Source organism: Acipenser ruthenus, chromosome 13 (assembly GCF_902713425.1).
Source record: "Acipenser ruthenus chromosome 13, fAciRut3.2 maternal haplotype, whole genome shotgun sequence".
Lineage (NCBI taxonomy): Eukaryota > Metazoa > Chordata > Actinopteri > Acipenseriformes > Acipenseridae > Acipenser > Acipenser ruthenus.
In genome coordinates, this window is record NC_081201.1 from 22,040,813 (window position 1) to 22,060,338 (window position 19,526).

The 19,526-nt window shown below is 38.9% G+C and overlaps 1 protein-coding gene across 2 annotated transcripts in view; it reads left to right on the plus strand.

Annotated features, from left to right (window-relative positions):
* The first annotated feature begins 12,629 nt into the window (after positions 1 to 12,629).
* Positions 12,630 to 19,526, plus strand: part of LOC117418290 (heat shock 70 kDa protein 12A-like) — a 46,221-nt gene continuing 39,324 nt past the window's right edge. The window contains exon 1 of one of the 2 annotated variants that reach the window (XM_034031189.3): positions 12,630 to 13,066. In XM_034031189.3, coding sequence (XP_033887080.2) covers positions 13,027 to 13,066 — 40 coding nt within the window. In that variant the 5' untranslated portion in view covers positions 12,630 to 13,026. The remainder of the gene's footprint in view (positions 13,067 to 19,526) is intronic. The other variant, XM_034031188.3, reaches the window with a different exon arrangement.

Below are 19,526 nucleotides of genomic sequence, written 5' to 3' on the forward strand. Positions count from 1 at the left end.
AAAGGGGCAGTCAGAACAGAAAATGGGAGGCACTTTTTTACACAGAGAATTGTGAGGGTGTGGAACCAACTCCCCAGTAATGTTGTTGAAGCTGACACCTTGGGATCCTTCAAGAAGCTGCTTGATGAGATTCTGGGATCAATAAGCTACTAACAACCAAACGAGCAAGATGGGCCGAAAGGCCTCCTCTCGTTTGTAAACTTTCTTATGTTCTTTCTTATGTTCTTACTGGTGGTGGCCTTAATACTGATTACAGGTGTGGCTTTAACATTGAAAATGTCTTCATATCAATATGAACTGTAAAAAAGGGACTTGAAAGCCACATTCTACTGGATATATTATCCATTTTATTTAAATTTATGAATTCTGAAAGAATCTGTTTTCTCCGGGGGCTGCAACTGCTTTTAAAAAGGGCCCTTTCTGTGGAACTGAATGTATTTGAGGGATTTCCCAGAGTTCACTCAGAGAGAATGCTGCACATTACAAATGCACTTTGGTGTCAAGAAGCCCCTTTGATAGCACCTTGTTACCCCTATAACAAGGGATGCTCAATCACTACCATATTTTGAACTCATGACCGAATGTAAGTAAAGTATAGTTGTAGTCAAAAGTTTACATACCCCAATGGAAATTTATAATTTCTAGAAATTTCTCAAAAGCAAAGAATTTTAGGAAACATCTTTTGTAGCAAACGTTTTGCTTTTGTGGATGAGGAAAAAAAGTTACAAGAAATAGATGTCTACAATTATTTATTTCAGCAATTTGTTTTGCAAAACTCCAAAAATGCTAATTCAAAAGTATTCATACCCTTTGATGCTATGACAGTATTGTCTACAAGGTGCTAGAAATGTCAATATGATAATGCAGAACCTAATTCTAGAAAACTCTTCATCATAGGATGATTGCTGTCATTACCAATAAGTCAATATGAGTAAAATGGATTCCATAGTATAATAAAAGATATTGGCCAATCATCTGAAACCCTCCGTTACAAAACTTGGTTTAAAGCAAGACAACAAGACAACGATCCAAAACACACATCAAAATCTACTTCAGAATGGTTAAAGAAGAATAAAATCAAGGTTCTGGAATGGCCTAGTCAAAGTCCCGATCTAAATCCAATTGAGAATCTTTGGTATGAGTTGAAGAAGGCTGCACAAGAGAAGTCTTCAGAATTTGAATGAACTGGAACAATTTTGCATTGAAGAATGGTCAAAAATCACTAAAGAATCATGCCAAAAGCTCAATGACAAATATCCTAATAGTTTAAAAGAGGTTATTATTGCTGAAGGTGCCCCCCACTAGCTATTAATTTCATTTTCCTTGTCAGGGTATGAATACTTTTGAATTAGCATTTTTGGAGTTTTGCCAAAAAAAATGCTGAAATAAATAATTGTAGACATCTATTTCTTGTAACATTTTTCCTCATCCACAAAAACAAAACTTTTGCTACAAAAGATTTTTCCTATAATTCTTTGCTTTCGAGAAATTTCTAGAAATTATAAATTTCCATTGGGGTATGTAAACTTTTGACTACAACTGTATATACAACTCTCAAACCAATTTATGTTTTAGCAAACATGTATTTTCTATTTTAAAACATGATACTGGCTTAGAGAAAATCTCAGTTTGCAGCCTTACTTGCACTTTCTTGGTCGTTTCACCTGAAGAGTTACATTATGTCTGTCCCTGCATGGCTGCCTGTCCTGTCATTAACCAGTCAGCTGCTTCCCCAACTGACTAACATGCTTCCAGCCAGAATCATGACACAGGAATTGGATATGTAAGAGATTTCCTGAGAGAAATACATGGTTACTGACATGCTTTCTATTACCTGGTGTAGTACATGTTTTTCAGTGAAAATACATGTTGCTATGCGTTTATTTCAATACTGCACATTTGAAACCTATCTAGTGAATGGAAGTTCACCACAGGTAAGACTTACAGTATGAGATTTTTTTTTTTTTTTTGGCAAAACCACTTTATGAGTTTTGCTTTCTAAAAATTCCAAACCACTTCATTAGGTTAGACACAAAAGGCCATATTTTAAAGAGTTGCTTGTTTTGTTTTTATTTTTGTGCATCACTGTTGATTCTTCATCTTTAAAAAAATAATTAAAGACTGGAGTAAAATGCTTTGGAAATACGGCCCACGGTTTCTTTTCACAGGCCATTCAGATTCAGCCACCAGCTGTTTCCATTGACACGTTTTCATTGTTTGACTAATGATGTTAAACTGTCTATCAGAGGTCTTGGTGGGTCACCACTGAAAGTGCTGCTCTGCCTAATTAGCGCTCCTCTCCTCTCCCAGTGGCAGTTTTCATGCAGGTACAATTGCCTCACACTGGAATGTTGTGACGGGTATGTTTTCCATGTTAGTTGAATGGAGGACAGCATTACTCAAGCTCTTCAGTGTCGCTCTCAAAGAACTAATTCACGTTTGTTGTTCCGTTAAGGTCAGTATAATTGTTTTCTTAAAATTCAGATCAGCTCATTCAGCACAGTTTCAGAAGTAGGGGCTTCAAAAACATGTCATTCGTGGTATTTGGGTTCCAATTCTTGTCTTATATCTGTTTTCCTTGTAACATCATTGTAACTTTCTTTCAATATGTTTTAGCTCAAGGTTCACAGCCACAAACCTAGCTGCTGAAGACCATTTCAAATAGCTTTGGTTCGGAATCCCACAAGTATGATTATTAGTCTTCCCTTCAACACCTGTGCAAGCTGCCCTGCTGATAATTGTGGTGTCAAAGAGATGCATGTAGTCTGATGTTTTTTTAAGATTATTATTATTATTATTATTATTATTTCAGGGAATAGACAAATTAAGCATTTGACCTCAATGATGTACTGGTGTATACTGGTCAGAGCTGGTGGTTTGCTAGTTTTCAGCAGGTCGTGCTGATTCAGAAGACTGGTAAACAAACAGTTCAGGAGACTTGGAGACTTGATGCTGGTTGAGAAACTGGTTAAGTTGGGCCAAGAAAAAATATGTCCACTAAAAATGCCTTTCCTGTAAAGTTCAACTGTTTGTTGTCTTCACTCCTAAATTACTGCAGGTGTAAAGCTTGTCAGGGGTGCCCACTAATAACCTGTAACCTTTTCAGCAGCGCTTAACAACTATGTCAGTAACATACATATCTTGCAAAACAGCTGTATCTACAAAATCAGAGCTATCAGTACCATTAAAAAATAGATCACAATGAACACGGGCCACAAAAACATGCAAGTGTGACAAATACTGGACAGCAGATAACACCATGTTTATCTCAGCTTGGCATTGCCCCAGTAACTTGTTCTAAAAAAGTCCCTGAAGATCAAATACATGATGAAGTGGCGACTAGCTGACCCTTAGTACTACCAAGATTTATTTAAATATGTACAGTGGCTCTCAAAAGTATTCACCCCCCCCTTCGACTTTTCCACATTTTATTGTGTTATAACATGGAATCAAAATTGATTTAATTAGGAGTTTATGCCACTGATCAACACAAAAGGTCCATAATGTCAAAGTGAAAAATAAAATCTACAAATTGTTCTAAATTAATTACAAATACAAAACAGAAATTATTGATTGCATAAGTATTCACCCCCTTGAGTCAATATTTGGTAGAGGCACCTTTGGCAGCAATTACAGCCATGAGTCTATTTGGATAAGTCTCTACCAGCTTTGCACATCTGCACACTGCAATTTTTGCCCATTCTTCTTTGCAAAATTGCTCAAGCTCCGTCAAGATGGGGACCTTTGGTGAACAGCAATTTTCAACTCTTTCCACATATTCTCAATTGGATTGAGGTCCGGGCTTTGACTGGGCCACTCCAGGACATTGACCTTTTTGTTTTTAAGCCACTCCAGTGTGGCTTTGGCTGTATGTTTGGGGTCATTGTCCTGCTGGAAGATGAATCTTCTCCCAAGTCCCAGGTCTCTTGCAGACTTCAGCAGGTTTTCCTCCAGGATTTCTCTGTACTTTGCTGCATCCATTTTGCCCTCTATCTTCACGAGCTTTCCAGGTACTGACGCAGAGAAGCATCCTCATAGCATGATGCTGCCACCACCATGCTTCACGGTAGGGATGGTGTTCTCAGGATGATGTGCGGTGTTAGGCTTGCGCCAAACACAGCACTTAGTGTTGAGGTCAAAAACCTCTATTTTGGTCTCATCAGACCATAGAATCTTCTTCCACTTGGTCTCAGAGTATCCCACATGCCTTCTGGCAAACTCTAGCTGAGATTTGATGTGAGTTTTTTTCAACAATGGCTTTCTTTTTGCCACTCTCCCATAAAGGCCAGTTTTGTGAAGCACCCAGGCTATTGTTGCTGTATGCACATGTCTCCCAGCTCAGCCGTGGAAGACTGTAACTCCTTTAGAGTTGCCATAGGCCTATTGGTGGCCTACCTGACTAGTGCCCTTCTCGCCCGGATACTCTGTTTTTGGGGACGGCCTGTTCTAGACAGATTCACAGTTGTGCCATATTCTCTCCATTTCTTAATAATGGGCTTTACTAGTGCCTTGGAAATGTTCTTATATCCTACCCCTGATTGGTGCTTTTGAAGAACCTTATTCCGGATTTGCTTTGAATGTTCCTTCGTCTTCATGATGTAGTTTTTGTTAGGAAATGTACTAACCAACTGTGGGTCCTCCCAGAGACAGGTGTATTTAACCTGAAATGTGAAACACCTTAATTGCACACAGGTGGACTCCAGTATAGTCAGACGGACAACGTCTCCATAAATCTCAGTAACTTGTGCTAAAGAATGTAATATAACAAGATTTCCATTACACGAGACTAGATGTTAAAAACCTCATGCTGATTTGAACTCAGCTCTCGCCAAGATAAGCACCAACTAAGACGTAGCTTTACAGTAAACTAATGTGATCCATCTGTGTCTCTATCCATTTGCGTTTCCTTCCATATGATGATGTAGATATCCTTCTGTCTGGTGTTGATGGCTGAAGTGTAATGCTGGCTCCAGGGGTCAACTTATTTGCCTCCCTGGTGCATCAGCACACACAACGGCTGCGATGCTGGCTCCGGGGATCAACCACAGTGCGGTCTCCCCAGCGCATCAGCATGACAACCGTCTGGATTGAGCTAAATAGGGTACCTCTGGGGTCTTCAAGTGGGCACCTTTCATCACATGTAAATAAGTAACTTTTTCAACAGAGGAATAATAATTTCCATTCTCTGCTACTCTCAATAAATTCTGCAAAAAAAAAAAAAAAAATTGCCACTGATGCATTTCAAAGAGTAGAAAAGTAACACAGAATTGATGTTCCAGCAGCTTACTTTTTCCGTGGATAATATAATACCCTGATATGTATGGGGGAGCAGAGTTTCAAAATAATGGGACTGTTTAAAGATGGCACTCATATTAAACAATTGAAAGTCGGCTTACACAGGATTAGTAAAAAAAAAGACTGTGTCAATAGACAAGCTAATTTCCCTATGGTAGTTCAATTAAAGATGAAACAGCTTCCATAGTTAGTATTTCATTTTTGGACATCACTTGTAGGCAAAATTCCTTCTTATACTAAGATAGACCCATTTTCCTTCAAATGGCTGGTTGCAGACTGCAGTGTGCATTGTCTGTGCACAAGGTGGCAGTAGTGAGTATGTTTATCTGGAATCGCTTTAGTTGGGCTGCTACATTTGCCACCTTCCAATCAATATATGGACAGGTGAATAAAAGCCTAGGCACCTAAACCCTAAATATATAAAATTATTCTTGGGAAATTCAGAAAATTCAACATTTTTTAATTCAATTTTTTGCTCATTAGAACATTAGAATGCCAAGATCAACTAAAAAAGCAAAAAGTAAAGGGAAGATTATTTTTGGTAGCATAATTAATTAAGTAAGCAATAAGACAACCAACACCCTGGAGTGTACTGCGTACAGAGTACCAGTGACCTCAGTTTGTTTAAGTCTGTTTGGGATACAGCAGGGTGATGTTGTGACTTGTCTTTCTTGTTGTCGCGTGTAAATGAAGACGATGTTAGCCGTTTTGAAGTGGGTATCTGAAATTAGGTTTATAGATCGTCCCACTGTGGGAGATAAAAAAAAAAAACAAAAACGATTCAGGCCAGCTCGTGTGCCAGCTGATGTTTTCACTTAAGCAAATCAACCTCTTAAAACTGTGTTTATTTCCTTTTTAGTTGCTAGGACTATCAACCAATCGGGACGCAGATATCTCCCAACCAATTTTATAATTAATTACAATTCAGTTGTTTGGAATTGTTGTGAGATCTGTACTGACTAAAAATAAAAAAAAAAGATTTTAAAAAATAAAAAAATATATTAATTTTGAAAAGAAAATATATTTGACACCAACTTACACCCCCAAGCGAATTGTAAAAGTTCATAAGACAATAAAAAAGGACCTACTTATATTTTTGTTAATAATTTTACAGTCTAATAAAGCACTACAATATGTTTCTCTTAATAGCAGTACTTTGGTTTCAGTAATAACACTGTCCAATAGCGTGTCTCTCCCCATTTTAATTCATTTTTTTCCTTCTTTTTTTGTTGTTGTCCTTCATAAAATTTGACCTGCAGAAAAATCCTGCTATTGTACTTAAGCATTTTGGCCACTAGGCGGAGTGAGGAGCTGAGTTCAGAATACCTTTACAGTGTACAGGAATTTAACTTGAGAAACGTCAAAACGCAGCATTTGTTATGTCTGAAATGGGTACCGAGAGGGCCTTCAGGGAGTAAAACTGTACTTTGTTTTGTGGTTTTTATCTTATTTTTTGTTATGGATGTTCAGCATTGTTAATCCCAGAATGCAATTGCACTTTAAAATTGTTTGTGGTATTGTGGTATAATTTCATTTTTCTGTTGTAATTACTAACATAAGGAAATTTGGTAACAGGAAAACACTATTTAGACCAACAATTTGACCCAGCTTTGGTAGATCTAATCTTCCTGCTTTCTCCCATATCCTTCTAAACCCTCTTTCTTGGACACATTCTGCTGTTCTCTTCGATAGCCAAGCCTGCATCACATACTGTACTTTTAACAGCTGGGGGCAGTGTGGTTATGTGTTTTCTATTGCCTAAAGTACTTATTTGAACCTTCTGCAAAGTATTTTTTTAAAATATTGCCATTATAATGCGTTAGCAATTCAATCACGGAGTAACAGGGAGCCATTCGCATAGCATTTACTGCTGTGTTAAGTTAACCCTTTTCCTAAAAAGAAAACTAAATGTTGATATTAAAAAGGTTAAACACAAAACCCAGGGTTCATTTAAGAGCCCTGTATGCACCTGAATTGTTTCTTAGTTCTGCATGAGTTCTGTTTTTTCACAAATATTGGCACTTTAGGGCACATGACAGGTGAGGGACTATGACACAGATGGGTGCAAGGGAATCTTCCACTCACAGAGATCCTAACCTGAACACCCCCTGCCATACCGCCCAAAACAGAGACTGCCAGTTAGGTCAAACTGTTACAAGGTGTGTTGTTGTCGATGTGGAATTATCTCCACAGACCATCAAACTGATTTCACCTGTGACCTAAACCACATTCGAACCCATGGCTCCAGACATGAAAGGCTAGTGAATCAGCCAACTGCATCACCTAGCCCCTTTACTAAGACTAGCTTTGGGCCAGACCATCAATAGATATGGGAGAAGTAGTTTAGATTTGTGTGTGTGTGTGTGTGAAAGAGGATTTGCTCTGTGTTTGATAGGGAGCCTCTTTCCCTTATTTTTAAGGGATATAAATCATTTTTTATTTTCTTCATTTTTTAAAAAATTCATTTTTCACAATTTTTACAATGTCCAATTATTATTCAACCTGTCTCATCGCTGCAACCCCCGACCTGACTCGGGAGAGACGAGGACGAGCACTTGCGTCCTCCAAAACATGTGCCGTCAGCCGTCCTTTTTTTTTTTTCCAAAGCCCATCGGAGGACACAACGCACTACAGAAGGGGTCGCTGGCGTGCGGTGAGCCAAGAACGCTCCAGCCGACCTACCCCCTAACCCCACCCCAGAACAACTGGGTGTGAAATATTCCAGTTATAAGAACTAATGCATTCTTCTTGTTGTTTAGATTCACTTTGTATCACACCCTGCTGAAGTTTAAAACAACCATGTGGTCCCAACTGAGTTTCAAATATGTCTTCTCTCTAAGCACAGCTGGTACACCAGAGTGTCTCCATTAACCTGGCCCCCTGCAGCACTCTGCTGCCCCTAGTGGATGTAAGGTCTAGCACATTTGTTCTGCACCACTGCTGTATTTCTGTCACCCGCTGGGGGGCAGAGTGTTGCATGCACCCCGTGGTTATTGCTGAAATACCAGGACAGCTTATGTCCATGGAATTTAATGTGTCCAATTGTGGTATAATTTTGTCTTAATTACAGTAGCACAGCTGTAATGTGTTTCAGACTGACACCAAACATGGGAGGTGACGCTCCACTTGTGTCTTGTATTATTTGGTCATTTTTAGGGCTGACCATTTTTGGACCTATATTAAAAATACTATTGTTTAAAAACATTGTAGTTTCCTTGTACTGTTGATACTATGCATTGTGTAGCAGTGTTTGTTGAAGCCTGCTTTGTGTTCCCTTGGTATCATTTCCTGAGCTGAGAAATTGTGATACCAGATGTTTCTATGGGAATAGGTGAACATCTATCCTTGGGTGTTTGGGGTCCCTGGGGGTCCCTCAAAGGCTTTACAGAACAAGGCTAAGAGGCAGTGACTGGGAGTTAGGAGGGGGATTCTTTGAAATACATTATAGAATCAAAAGATTTAATTTCAACATTTAATGTTGAACTGGCGAGCCAAGTTTTTTTTTTGTGTCAAGTCACTCCACCTTTCCTAACAGGAAATGAAGTCTTTATTGAGTGAGCCATATAAATCTGTGCCTGTTTATACTGTGCTTGGAGCCAGACTCTCTATGGTAGAATGGAAAGGGTTTAAAAATTGATTATTATTTAACCCACGTCTCATTTGGCTTCCAATTCGTATCTATTGTTTTTTTTTTTTTTTCATCATATCATAGAAACTTATTTTAAAAAGATTAAGCTAGATTCAACTAGCATTAATTCAATATCCCGCAAGGGGCTTTCTGAATCATCAATGTAAGACTAAAGACTAAAGAGCGAGACTTATTTGATTAGTCTCACCTTATACACCTGTGTGAGCACCCCTGCTGACAATTGCATTGTGATGCGCAGGTTCATCAATAGACCTAGACATGTTGAAGGTGAAACTAATAATCACGTTCTTTTCACTCTAACCTTTAGTCTGACACTGATCATGTAAAAAGCCTTTTGAAATGGTTTTCAGCAGCGAGGCTTGTGGCTGTGAACCTTGCCAAGCTTAAACTTCTTAAAAAGAAGTTGCAATGATCTGATGAAAAACATTCATTGTTTAAGACACAGCAGACAGAATGTCTGAACCTACACACCATGGTTCCACCCGCAGCCACTACCTTGCTCGTTATGATAAAGAGGAAGTAGCTTTAAAATAACTCAGTGAAATATCAATCTGTGTTGAGGGGCTTTCACCTGACTTCAGGGACTGCACTTCCGTTATAGTTGTCTGCCATAGACATAAATTACATACATCAGATCAGCCTGTGTCTTTATAGAAATAAAGAGCTATCGCCATCTAGTCTGCAGCTTTGGATAAGTACTGTATGCTGCTGTAATTCTGGTATCCTGTTGTAATACACAGCTGTGCCGGTCCTTACTATTCCTTTAAAACAGGGGTATTTGCTTTATAAACATTGCAAATTCATGAGGATTGGGCTGTAGGAATACAGCTACTTTGTGTGGCATGTAATGGCAACACATCAGATGCTAAAAGTGTAATGTGTTTGAACTGTATTTCACAGGACTATTAGATTAAGCATAGCACGTGCACCTTTACAATATATGACTACATAAAAGCTGTATCTCTCTGCTGCAAGTCAGTTTCAGTGACAATAGTTCAATCTGACCAACTTTGATAGAAGGCTAATATGAGGTGTTTGGTTGACGGGTGCTTCTGTATCCAAGGCTGTTCAAAATACTGATAATTCAACAGACTCAAAATTGATGACTCATTCCTGAGAACAGTTTTTGCTGCAAATTTACAACCTCTAATTCCCTGCAGGAATTGGAGTAATCTTCCTGTATCCTTCCGGAACAATTTAAATACCAAAAAATACATCTAATCTAATTACGCATAATGAACCCTCTTTCTACCATCCAATCCTTCTAGAATTGTCTATCAACCGGGTTTAACTGAATATGTTTGGATACATTTGTATTTTAGTTTGGTGTTTATATACAGTAGACATTTCAAACTATAGGTCGTTATTCTGAGAAATTAATAGAAAAGGTGGTGACTCATGAAATATTTGGAAATAGTTGTTAGACACAGTACAGGGATAAACACAAGTAATCATTAATACCATTTACTAGACCTCAAAAATGTATTCCAGGGACATTTAGATTTTCTGAATGACCCCTACCAGCCCAAACCACTCTCTCTGTGTATAAATGTAGAATGTGTGGGGCTGGCTAAGTTGAAAGAAGACACTGACACAGATTTAAATAGAATACCTTGAATAAGAAGGCTCCTCAGTGCAGGATTCTCCAGAGAGGCTCAAATCAGCTCAAATATTAATCAACAGACAAAAGGAGACAAAGAGTTATTTTAAAGCTACTGTATTTCCTCATAATGAACGAGGTAGTGACTGAGTGCTGGACAGGAGGCCTTGCGCAGTACACCGTCCATCTAGGCCGTGACCACACTTGCCGTGTTTGACAGGTGACTTGCCTGCGCCCCTGCTGCATACGCCTGCTTGAGATGCATTTCCGTCACCTTGCATTGAGGGTTCGGGCACACCGGGTCTCTAGCCAACCCACCCACCGGCGGGGCCTTAACCAGGGCCGTGATGGTGGAGTCTCGCTAGGACGCCTCATCCCATCCACCCTGATCTCCCCTGGAGGAGGGGGGGTATGGCAGTTAGGGCTGCAATGGAGCTGGGACTGCGTCTGGGGCCGCAGGCGCCTATTTGGCCAAGAGCTCCAGGACCTGGGCCATCTGGGCTTTGAGGTCCATAATATCCCTCGCCTACCTGGAACGCTTAACCTTTCTCATCTGCGGAGATGGGGAGCGACTACGGGAGGCCTGCCCATCGGGGATGTCCAGCAGGAGGTCCTGGGACAGGTCATGGAGGAGGGGCTCTGGGGTACGTGTATTGATTTGATTATTAGGCATGTTTTTTGCCCCTCCCCATATGTAAAACAATGTTCCAAGCCACAAAGCGGCTTCGTAGGACAGTATCTTAAAGTACGAAAAACAAAGCAATGAATTCAGAAAATAAAAATAGTTGAATGTGGGGATTCTCTCTAAGCTTATGAAAGGACCACATTTCATAAAAGTGATACTTTATAGTATATTAGAATTCTTAACAAACTGCTTTGTGTGCAGAACTGTTTTACGCTAGTCCCATGCTTTGCCTGCATGTTTTCCTGCTTCCTAGGCTCATAAGAGATGTGCCTCAGGATCTGTGCAGTCAGAAGTGTTGATTAACCGACAGGATAAACAACACCTGCAGTAGCAAGCTGTAAGGTCTTTGAGGAACATCAACAAAAGTGATGAGAAAGCCATATCCAACAGAACAGTACAATGCAAATTGGTCTGAACGAATACTCTTCAATGACGGAACAGCATTACAAGAATTAGGGTGCTTGGTAAACTTTAGAGCAGACAGAAGAACCCGTTCACCTAGATTGCCTTCGCCAACTACTTGTCACGTGATCTGGGCATGTTTTCAGGGTCATGGTGTAGGACCAGTTATTCCTTTGGCTGGTACAGTAAACTCCCTTGCAAGTCACTGGAGTAATACAACTGAGCTGGGGCACTGTTCATCAGTGTCTGCTGAGACCAACACCCCTATCTCAACAGACAAAGGGAGTAGCTTTCTACCTGGTGTCTACAGAAGCTTTGTTAAATCTGACTCACTCTTATGGCCTAGTCTCACAACAATGGTGTTCAATATTATATTGTATCTTACTGCTGCCTATACTATATTTTTAACAATATAGTTTATAATATAGTTTAATAGACATAACAGGCTATTTCCTAAATATCAGGGTATACTGTAATTCTACATTTTTTTTTAAAACTTTTTGGTTTAAGTTATACTTGACATATTTTGTAAAGAAATGCAAGCACAACGGGGAATATATATATATATATATATATATATATATATATATATATATATATTATTTGCATAGTCACTTCTGACATATTGGTTACCCAAACACTAATCAAACAGACTACACAGTACATGTAAGAAGCAATTAGCAAAGCCATACTATAGTGTATCTGCAAGCAAATCAGAATGGATTGCCGTATGTTTTCCAAACCGTTTGCATACTTTCGATTTCTTATTTACTATTCTAACTATGACATCAATCAAAGTTAACAGAATCAATTCTAGTGCTCGTTGAACACATTGTGACAAATTAGGAAAAAATGGTAAAGCAAACAATATTTTACAAATATGCTCTAATAAAAGCTGCCTTGGCTGTGACACGAGTGGCGGTACAGTACCGTTAGTCTGGTCCATTTACAGATTACTCATACTGAAGTCTCTCTCCAGGTTGCAGTATGCAGAATGGCAAGCATTTTCCTTGGGTTAGCGGTTGACAGCACTGTTGTAAAAACTGAGGGGAGGGGTTCTGCAGGAACACGATCAGAGACAGACCAGCACTGCACCACCGCCTTCTTTTTTGCAGGGTCTTCAACATTCAACAAGAGAAGCTTTTAGCTCCAGGGGTCAAACTATCGGGGCTTTTTTTTTTCCTCCCGAGACTCGTCGCGCCTTCTGTGGAAAAGCACTTAACAGCAGGGGGGAAATTACAACGGGAGTGTTGGTCAAAAAAGCAGCAAGCTACCAAACTAGTTGTTTTGTACCCAATGACACAGACTGCGGAGAAAGCAAGAACGCTGTTTCGTCGAGACTAAACGGGTTTACTCTTCTAAAGGCAACAGAGTAATTAAGAACAACTGGGGACAATGACCGAAAAGGAATCCGTGAGCGACATCGGTACTGCAGGTAAGAAATGGTTTATATCACAGCAAAGACTGTTAAGAGCAACGCTGCATTCATACACAGGGTATTTTATAAGTCAGCTCTTTTTTTTTGTGGCTGGAACCTGGTCTTCAGATGTTTGTTGTAGATGGATTTAGGCAAAACTGTCACATTCCGAAGGTTTAAAGTTTAACAGTACTTTCCTTCTATTTTAAGTGAAGTCTAAAATATAACGATGAAAAAAAACTTTAAAGCTTTTTTTTTTACCTACTGAATTAACATCTGGGCTATCTTAGGAAACAATTGATAATGCTTTACGTTATATATGACAAATACTATATTTCAAATTTAATATAATTTCAATTACATGTTATTTTGTTTTTTTAATGTACAGCAATATACCGAATTAAAAGGCATATTTGTCTGATCTCCACCCCTCGTGCGTTTGCGATGACCAGATACTTTTACCTTCATCTGTCCTGCTAGTGCGGTGTACAGTCACGTGGTTGGTCCTCTGGGATTCTAATTTCAATGCAGCAAAATCCGGCGTGCTGATGCCGGCCAGGTGAAAAAACAAATGCGTCGCTGGCTTGTTCCACCCATTTGCCATTTACTTCGGTTCTCTGCGCGGTGGTTTAACGTTGAGCAGCAGTTATTTGACGTCTTTGTTGTTTTAAGGTTTTAATTGCACAGTCTGCTTTGTATTTTCTGTGTAAGACATTGCAGCAGAGAATTATTTCACGTGAGACATTATTCTAGCGCAGTGCTGTTTTTTCTAAATCGGGTTTCATCCGGTGGCCATGTAATGATATAGAAAACACAAAAGGGGGTTTTTTTTTTTTACCCAACCTTAAATTATACAGGTTGGTCTACTGTTATAAAGTATTCTTTCTATATGATTAGTTTAAAGAAATGACACAGAGATCCCAGGCTGTCCTTCCTGTTGACCTGTCTGTCACTTAAAACCGTATTGTATCATCAACTTCAGGGTTTTAAGGGAGCTTACCCTCGTTTAAAAGACTAATATTTTAATGTATCGTTGCAGAATGACCTTACATGTTTATGAAAGTAATATGAAGCATAGGTAAGCAAGTACAAAGCATAGCACAACAAGTTGAACTGCATAGTGAAAAAAAAAAAAACTACAAAATGTCTAAACCATACTCACGGTTATGCCAAACTCGATGTTAAATTACACAATCACAAGTACAGCTTGAGTGTATTTAATTGCTATCGTTTATACCGCTTTGCTTGCAGTAATGTTCCGCTAGTCTAACTTGGGCCCTTTTTATGAGCAGAAGAAATAAGATATTTTCAAAAAAAAAGAAAACGCTATTAAATACAGTTTTGTTACCTGCGATTAGCAGGTTGTCAAGGTTTTGATTTGGTCCCAGCCTTGGTGTGATTTTTGTGACTATTGTGGGGATGGTGACTCATTTTTTCTTTCCACTTCTGAAATTGCAAATATAGTGGCAGACTGTTTTTAATTCGGGGTAACTATTCTTAAATATGGAGAAAAATGTCGAGGAAAAACTCAGACGGCTTCCCTTTGTACAATACCTTGATATCCTTCATTTATATTTATTATGAAAGTGTTTGTATCTGTCACACTCACTAGTACCTGCCCAGTATACAGTCATTTTTGCATATTCAAATGTTCCCAGAACTAAACTACACAAGTAAATGTGCAGCCGTTTGGACAGCAAGCATGCACTCCAAAAGCCCTAAATATAGGAACTTTTGAACTGAATTGGGGGCAAGAACTTCTCATTCAAAAGAGCTTGTTTGCAGCAGCATTCCTATTCCTTCCCTTTGAGTCTGTAGTGGGCTTGCAGTGTCCCAGATACTTTAGTTAACCCTCTGTGCTGTACGGTGTCATTTCTTTAAGAGCTGTTTGGGAAGCTGCTACAAAGAGCCATTGTTCAGCTGGTGGACAGGCATGTCTCTGCTCTCTGCCCTGCTATAAACAGCAATGAACATTCCCGTGTAGAAACCAGGGGACCCTGACTACTGCAGAAAAGGAAGTCGTCTAGCATTTGAACAGTGATCTAAATTCATACTTTTATTTCAATTATTAAAAAGTTATTCCTAATCTGTGACAATCAACAGTCTCTTTGATATAAAACATGATGGGGTGGGAATAGATAAGTAGAACAGATCAGCAGCGTGTTTCTGTCTGGAATAACAGATAGAGGGTTGATACAATCCAGTGTGATTTCTCCAGTGCTGTAAAATGCTCTAAAAAAATCTTGCTGTGGCCTTTCCCGGCATGCAACATGCTGATCAATTCTAAGTTAATTTGATGAACTTTTACCTTTGAATGCAATAAGAAACTTCAGGAATGAATTCAGATCATTTTGATGTGCAGTGCCAATATGGTGTGGCTGCTTGATTTAATACGGAGCATCCCAATTGACATCTATGATATTGCCTAGGACAGGGGTTTTCAACCTTTTTTTTAAAAAGTACCCTGTCTGTCTGGAGCTCAAGTACCCCTTTATAATTTTGACTGAATGGCACCACAGCTGCAATAAAAGGAAAAATAATTTGATTAACACATATAATCAATCTATAATTTATGTCACAACAGTTTGGGGCTGACAAACTGCTGGTTTAGGACAGAATACCAAACAGTAGGCTTAATTCTTAAAACTTTTAATTACAAGTATTTGAATGCACAGAATTAAAAGACAGTATTTGGGAATCTGTTTGGAAACATATAAATGATCCAAAGGGATTTGGTATAACTTTCTGTCTCTTTGCACTTTCAGTGCTCTTGTGTTTTCTTCCCATATTTTTCTTTTGCAAGTAAGAAATGTATCCGTTTCAACCAGCCCTATTGCTGTTACTAAAAATTCAGCCACGCCTAATAAATAAAACAAAAACCATCAAAGTGTGAGTATTGTGATTGTTATTTGTTTACCAGAGCATTTATACTTCTAAAAAATGGCGAAATATTGTGTTTCACTGATTAGTATTCAATTATACGACAAGTTGAAAACAGCAACGTTAATGAGCAGCACAGAGTGCTTTCCATAGGCAGAATCACCAGACCCCTGCTTCACACACCCGTATCAGAGTGGAAATCCACTCAATTGAAATCACGCATATGGGAAGTACGGACGTGATAGATTCTGTTTAGTTTTTTTTCATCTGCGGTTCACTTTGAGCTGCTAAGCATATTTATGCAGAATGGTTTGGAGAGAATATATAATACTGTTAACAAAATCAATTCATTTTTATTTGTGCATTTCTGAGTGAGGCACACCCTGTATACAATTTTCAGATCTCTAGTTCTGCAGTGGGCGTCTCATTTCTGAATTGAGAGAGAAGTCCATACGAGATGGTGGACGGCCTGGGAAGAACACTTGTAAAAAGACCCAGCCTCTGTACAAGCGGGGCTAACGCCAGACCGTGGGCCTCTCCGTGACCGACAGCAGGCTAAACATTTCCTCAGGCCAGTAACACAGATGCACTGAGAAAGGGACAGGCCCAAACATTGCTGACATTTCTTTAATTCCTTGCATTTAAATGTTCTTGACTTGAGGGAATCTGAAGATGGGTGTGCATGATTCACAGACATGTTAGAACGACCTTGAGAGCTAGTTAATGTCTGTGCATTGATAAAGACTTTGCTAGTTTTGTTTAGTATTACTACATGCCTTGTGACAGTCCTTGTACATTACTTATTTGTAATCCTTGGTAAAAAACATGCTTTATTTTAAGTGTGGCATGGATAGAACTTCTTGTTCCATTCTAAAGGGCAGCAGTGTGGAGTAGTGGTTAGGGCTCTGGACTCTTGACCAGAGGGTCGTGGGTTAAATCCCAGGCGGGGGACACTGCTGCTGTACCCTTGAGCAAGGTACTTTACCTAGACTGCTCCAGTAAAAACCCAACTGTATAAATGGGTAATTGTATGTAAAAATAATGTGATATCTTGTAACAATTGTAAGTCGCCCTGGATAAGGGCGTCTGCTAAGAAATAAATAATAGAAATAATAATATTATTATTTTTATTATTATTATTTATTTCTTAGCAGACACCCTTATCCTGGGTGACTTACAGTCGTAAACAAAAATACATTTCAAGAATCACAGTACAAGTATAAATACAATTAAGAGCAAGATAAAATACAATGACTTCGGTTCTAGCAAGTACAAGTATGACAAAATACGATTCAATATCCTGATGTCAGTTACATCAGGATATAATTAAATACAAAATACTACGGATTAAATAACACTTGTGACAGATTATTAGATATTGCAGAGTGCAACATTCTCTTATTTGTTGGGTTACATACATAAATCACTTGCCCGCTCCACAGATAGCATTCTTCCATGCAACTCTGTTCTGTGTAGATGGCTAATGCACTTTGTTGCTTCATCAGTTGAGGACATTGTAACAAAGCCGTAGCAATGTGCAAGTGAATTGCAGTAAAAAAAAGTGCTCAATTCACTCCTGTCATAGTACATAGCGAGGTCCCGAAAAATATGGCATTATACGTCCACACGTGTTGCTACAACTATTTAAATAACGTACCTGTAATTTATTTTCATTGTTAACATCCTAATAACTTTTTACACTTCTAACTTTAAAGTCTGTTTCAAAGCGCTTTTCAAAATGTCCGCTCTAGTGCACTGGGGTTTGAGATCTGTCCTCTAAATCACTGCAAGAAGAGTGATTTAAAATAAATAAATAAATAACAATAAGTGCTCTGGCTTATCTGTTCATGAATCATTATTGCTGTGTTACTTATTTGACAACATGGGCACAATAATCCTTACACTATCAGTGCACTAAAGCGGACATTTTGAAAAGGTCTTTGAAACAGACTTTAAATTTAGAAGTGTGAAATATGTTTGTAAAATTTTTTTTTAAACAAACTACAGATGTCAGATCTAACTAGTGAATGTTTGTGCATGGTATGGAAAACGTATGGAATGGTTTTGTATGAGCTGCAGTCACTTTAAGCAGCATTTCAAACGCACTGGCAGTGAGGCGTCACACTGTCCGAAGGAAACCAACAGAGTTTTGCCTTTGTTTTTATACATTCACATTTTTTTGCATTTCCCTGTCGAATAAATAAGATCCATTTTTGATGCAATAGAATACATTACATAAAGCTTATTAAGGTATACAGCCATTTTACAAACACAAATGTCTTGCTGCACACCCTGTTTTGTATGATTGCCCTGTTTGAATATGTGACAAGAGAAATGGTTCAAGGTGGCAATCAGCAGTATGTATTTATTTATTCATTCACAAAATGAAGCAACTGTTGACTACTGTTTGCAATGTAATAGGATTCTGATAATGTAGACACCTAGCGCTGAAGTCAACAAGTATGAATAGAAGGGTTTAGGGAGGGATCCTGCACATGAAACCATCATTCCTGCTTTGCCTGAATTACCCATTAACCCTCAAAGCCCCTTGGTGGAATGGAATTGTTCCTAAGAAGCTGTATGTCATCTGGCTGAGCTGGTACCCCAGGGAGGAGAATCGCCAGCAATGTGCCCTGTGAAAAATGAGTTCCCACGAGGGAAAAGGAAACTGCTGCAGTAACCAAAACCATCTGCAACACGACCAAAATGGATAGCCCAAGGAAGGTTCTTGATTGTGTGTGTGTGTCTCCAGGTCTTAAACTACACAGCAGCTGGACCAGGCTTATCTTTTTCCTTTTTATTAAACAGCAGTGTTTTTTTTGTTTTTGTTTTGTTTTTAAGTGATCAAGAAAATATATGTAAAAGTAAGTTTCATGCAATCACCACTTTGTGTCTTTGATGGTGCTGTGTGACCCACACAATGAGTTTTCTCTAACTCCTCTTTAATAGCAAAGGTAGGTACAGGGTGTAGCTGAAACTGTGCTTTTAATAATAAACAATTACATTGTTTTCAGTATTATTTGTGCTTTTATCAATTTATCTGCAAGAAACAGATTCCCTGATTGTGGTTCACTACACCTATTGTGTACCTCTGGACACCTCAGTGGACAAAACATCTGGTATAGTTTGGCAGTCTTTGCTAGCTGTTAAGTATTGAAAGCATGGGGGTGGGTTGGTTGTGGGAATTGAAGGAGGAGGGGTGGGATTGGGGGATTGGGGGGTTGGAGGGGGTGCGTGGTTGGGGGGCGTTGGGGTTGGGGGGGGTATTACTGTGAAGTTATACAAGATTCTGAGAGCTGTATTGAAGGGGTGCTTTAAAGTTGTTGGGTTTAAAAAACTGCCATCATAAGACAACTGAACCAGCAAATGGTAGAAAGACTAATTTCACGAGAAACTGCTTTCCTTTCCTCATCCCATCTGTTTCTTTGGTTTTCCCTGGACTATGAGTGTAGTTTATGCGCAAGAATGACAGTAAAGACATTTAAATACAGTGCCTTGCAAAAGTATTCGGCCCCCTTGAACTTTGCGACCTTTTGCCACATTTCAGGCTTCAAACATAAAGATATGAAACTGTAATTTTTTGTGAAGAATCAACAAC